This window comes from Aphanomyces astaci (assembly GCF_000520075.1).
Source record: "Aphanomyces astaci strain APO3 unplaced genomic scaffold supercont1.512, whole genome shotgun sequence".
In the NCBI taxonomy this organism is placed as follows: Eukaryota; Oomycota; class Saprolegniomycetes; order Saprolegniales; family Verrucalvaceae; genus Aphanomyces; species Aphanomyces astaci.
Window position 1 is genome coordinate 4,427 of NW_009798775.1, and position 2,872 is coordinate 7,298.

General features: G+C 52.1%; 1 protein-coding gene across 1 annotated transcript; it reads left to right on the forward strand.

The window, feature by feature from the left end:
- Positions 1–25: 25 nt before the first annotated feature.
- Positions 26–2,259, forward strand: H257_19353 (hypothetical protein; the record flags this gene model as incomplete). The annotated part of the gene is made up of 4 exons (XM_009848499.1): positions 26–196; positions 1,647–1,737; positions 1,822–1,899; positions 1,949–2,259. The coding sequence occupies 4 exons, from the start codon at positions 26–28 to the stop codon at positions 2,257–2,259; spliced, it is 651 nt and encodes a 216-aa protein (XP_009846801.1).
- Between the last annotated feature and the right edge of the window lie 613 nt (positions 2,260–2,872).

Consider the following 2,872-nt stretch of genomic DNA (forward strand, 5'->3'; position numbering starts at 1 on the left):
GGCCACGCTTGTGGCGGTGGAAGTGATGGAAAAGGGCAATGAAGTCGCCACGTATGCCCTGATCACGAGAGTCAACAACCTCGAGAGTCCGTTTGCCGGCATCGTCTTCAAGTACGTCGACTCGTTCTTCAAGATGTCTCGGAACAGCATCAACAACGGCAGTCATCACCGATGCGCGGTGGGACGTGTGGTCAGTGTACGTATTTTCGTACGCGTGAAAACTACCGTCGCTGGGATGCTGCCCCCCCATAAGATGGAGATAACTGTTACTGGAGGTAAAGCGAAAATGGGACAAGAGCAAGTGTTCTGCATGGCGCTGCAGAAAGACCTATGAGCCTTTTTAGAGGTCGGCTCATGGTCTCATGATCGGTAAGGCCGTTAGTCTCCATTATGTGCAGTAGACCGCCATTCGTCGTGATTGTAGCCAATGCTGTGCGGTTGAAAGATGTGGATTGTTGGCGCATTTTCATTGGACCAAAATGATTAGACTTAAAATAGACCAGAAAATGTAATTCGTAGTAAGAGACCTCAGTTTGCAATTTAATTCGGCCTCCGCAAGAGCTTCCCGTCCGGATAACGACGGGAGCGAAAACAGCAAGGTGGTAGCGTCGATCCTCGTGGTCTTCTTGGCCACGCGCTTTGTCTCTACCGCTGCTTGGTCTTTTCCGTCACCACCACCATTATGTCCATATACCCGTCGACCAATTGCTACCACATCGCAGGCGGCAACGGTGTGCTGACTGTGAACCCCAATACGGACAAGTGTCCCGTCCCCAAATAGGGGAGTACTACTGTAGTACAGGTAGAATAGATCAAGTAAATGCCTGTAGTGTTGTCGAATTTCCTATCGTTTTAAGCCAGGGGTATGTTGTGGCTGTGGTTTATCATATCATATTCTCGACGCCCCCTCCGAGACCTGACTTTGAGCACAGGTGTCGTGCATACAGTACACCACACAGCACAACACTTGCCCACCCCTCCCCGAACGACATCGGCTCCGACTTGATTTCCACCAGCACATACACCATCACAATCCACAACCACGCACGGCGCGTGGCATATATTGCATAGGGGACTTTGGGACCCATGGAGTAGTCGAACGATCCGTTGTACAGTAGTTAACCCCGTTCAAGCCAAACCCAGCATGGACAGCACGATGACGAGCGTGCCGTTGTTGGGGGCGTCGAGGTTGAAATACCACTTGTATGAACCCTTTTCATCACTTTCGCCATATAAACATACAAACCAACGCACAGAAATCCTTATATTCAAATCACTGGACTGGTTTCTTGTCGGCAACCACCCGTCTCCATGTTTCAAAGCGGCGTCGTTGGAATCGGTTGATGGCTTCATTGTGGTTGTGGTTATGAACAACCCCCACAAGCCCCCCGCACACGTTGGATAGTCCATGCGCTGTATTTGGTGTGGCTGTCGTGGTTGTAAAACTACGTGACCATCCACGATGTAGCTTAATTGCACCGGTGATTCTGTCGTGATGCAGCAGCCTGGCAAAAAACAATACTTCGACTCCATCTCTACCGCACTTGGTGTCTCCTCCACGGGTCTCGAACGGTCCTTAACGCCGGCCGCTTCCACCCCCCACCATCAGTGGTTCAACTCCAAACGATGCACCAGATATCCTTCAGTTTCGGGCTACCCAACCAACTGCCCTCATCCCGCCGGTTCTGAGTCCCCTCCCGCCCTCCGCCTACCAACTTCCGTCGTCGGCCCCCGCTGGTCTGGATGCTCAATACGGCCATTCTCGAGGCACTGCGCCCAGCCGTGCGGGCACTAACCGAAAATTATGTCACCCGTCGTGAGCGACGCTGCACCGCGTGGACGTCTCATACGACCCGATGCTATGGACCAAAGAATGGAAATCCCCCGTCTCGTCCAATGGTTTATGTACCGTTGGCACCACTAGGCCTTCCCTTTCCACATCTCTCAGGACACCCCGCTTTGCCCCTTTTGTTTTTTCCAGACCGCGAACACCCATTGGTTATGCCCCCGAGCTCGGCTCTTGTGGTCCGGCGTCCTCGAGCTCTGGTTCGACCCGACAGACCACCAACTCCCGGGCGATCATATGGCCTCACTTCTAAACAGCGCTCAATGGCCGGTAGCGCCGTGCTCTTTAACTCCTCGAACTGGGCAACGCACACCACTGCCATCGACCACCTCGGTCTCCAGGTGTGGCAGCTGGCACTCGCGCTCTCCCTCCGCACCCTTTGGAACGACACATGTCAAGGTAGAATTCCTTGATGGGCTTGGTTTAGCCACAGTACGAACTACGTAGAAACTGTTGTTGGCGAACAACAACGCATATCATGGGAAATACCTTTAAACTTGGATCAACGATGCGATGGAAACTTGGTTGAAATTGTGATGGTGGCAACGATGACCACTATACATTACACGGCAATATTCAACTATTTCTGTGGCCCGAATCCCGTTGCCCCCCAGCAATGTGGTAGGATGTGGTCAACAGGTACATGGACATGGCGTTGGCTGTGACTGACAACGTCAAGCACGAAACGAAGAGGCCATTCAAGAAAACGCCAATGGACTACTGTAGTGACCAGGCTTCATTTTTGCCGTTTGGGGCATGCCACAATGACCCCGCCCAGTGTGAAGACTACCTTGTACCGTTATGGAAGCCTTCTATGACGATATCGCCTCATTTCTGGATGGATATTGGAACCGCCAGGATAACACGAGATATGCAATGTTCATTATACTTTACTTTAAAATGCAAAACAACTTTTTTCTACTTGAGAGGGCACTTGCCCGTCTTGGGGTCCAGCACACCGTTGCCCCCTGCGATGCGGTAGCACTTGGTCAACGGGAAGATGGACATGATGCTGGTGGTCACGGT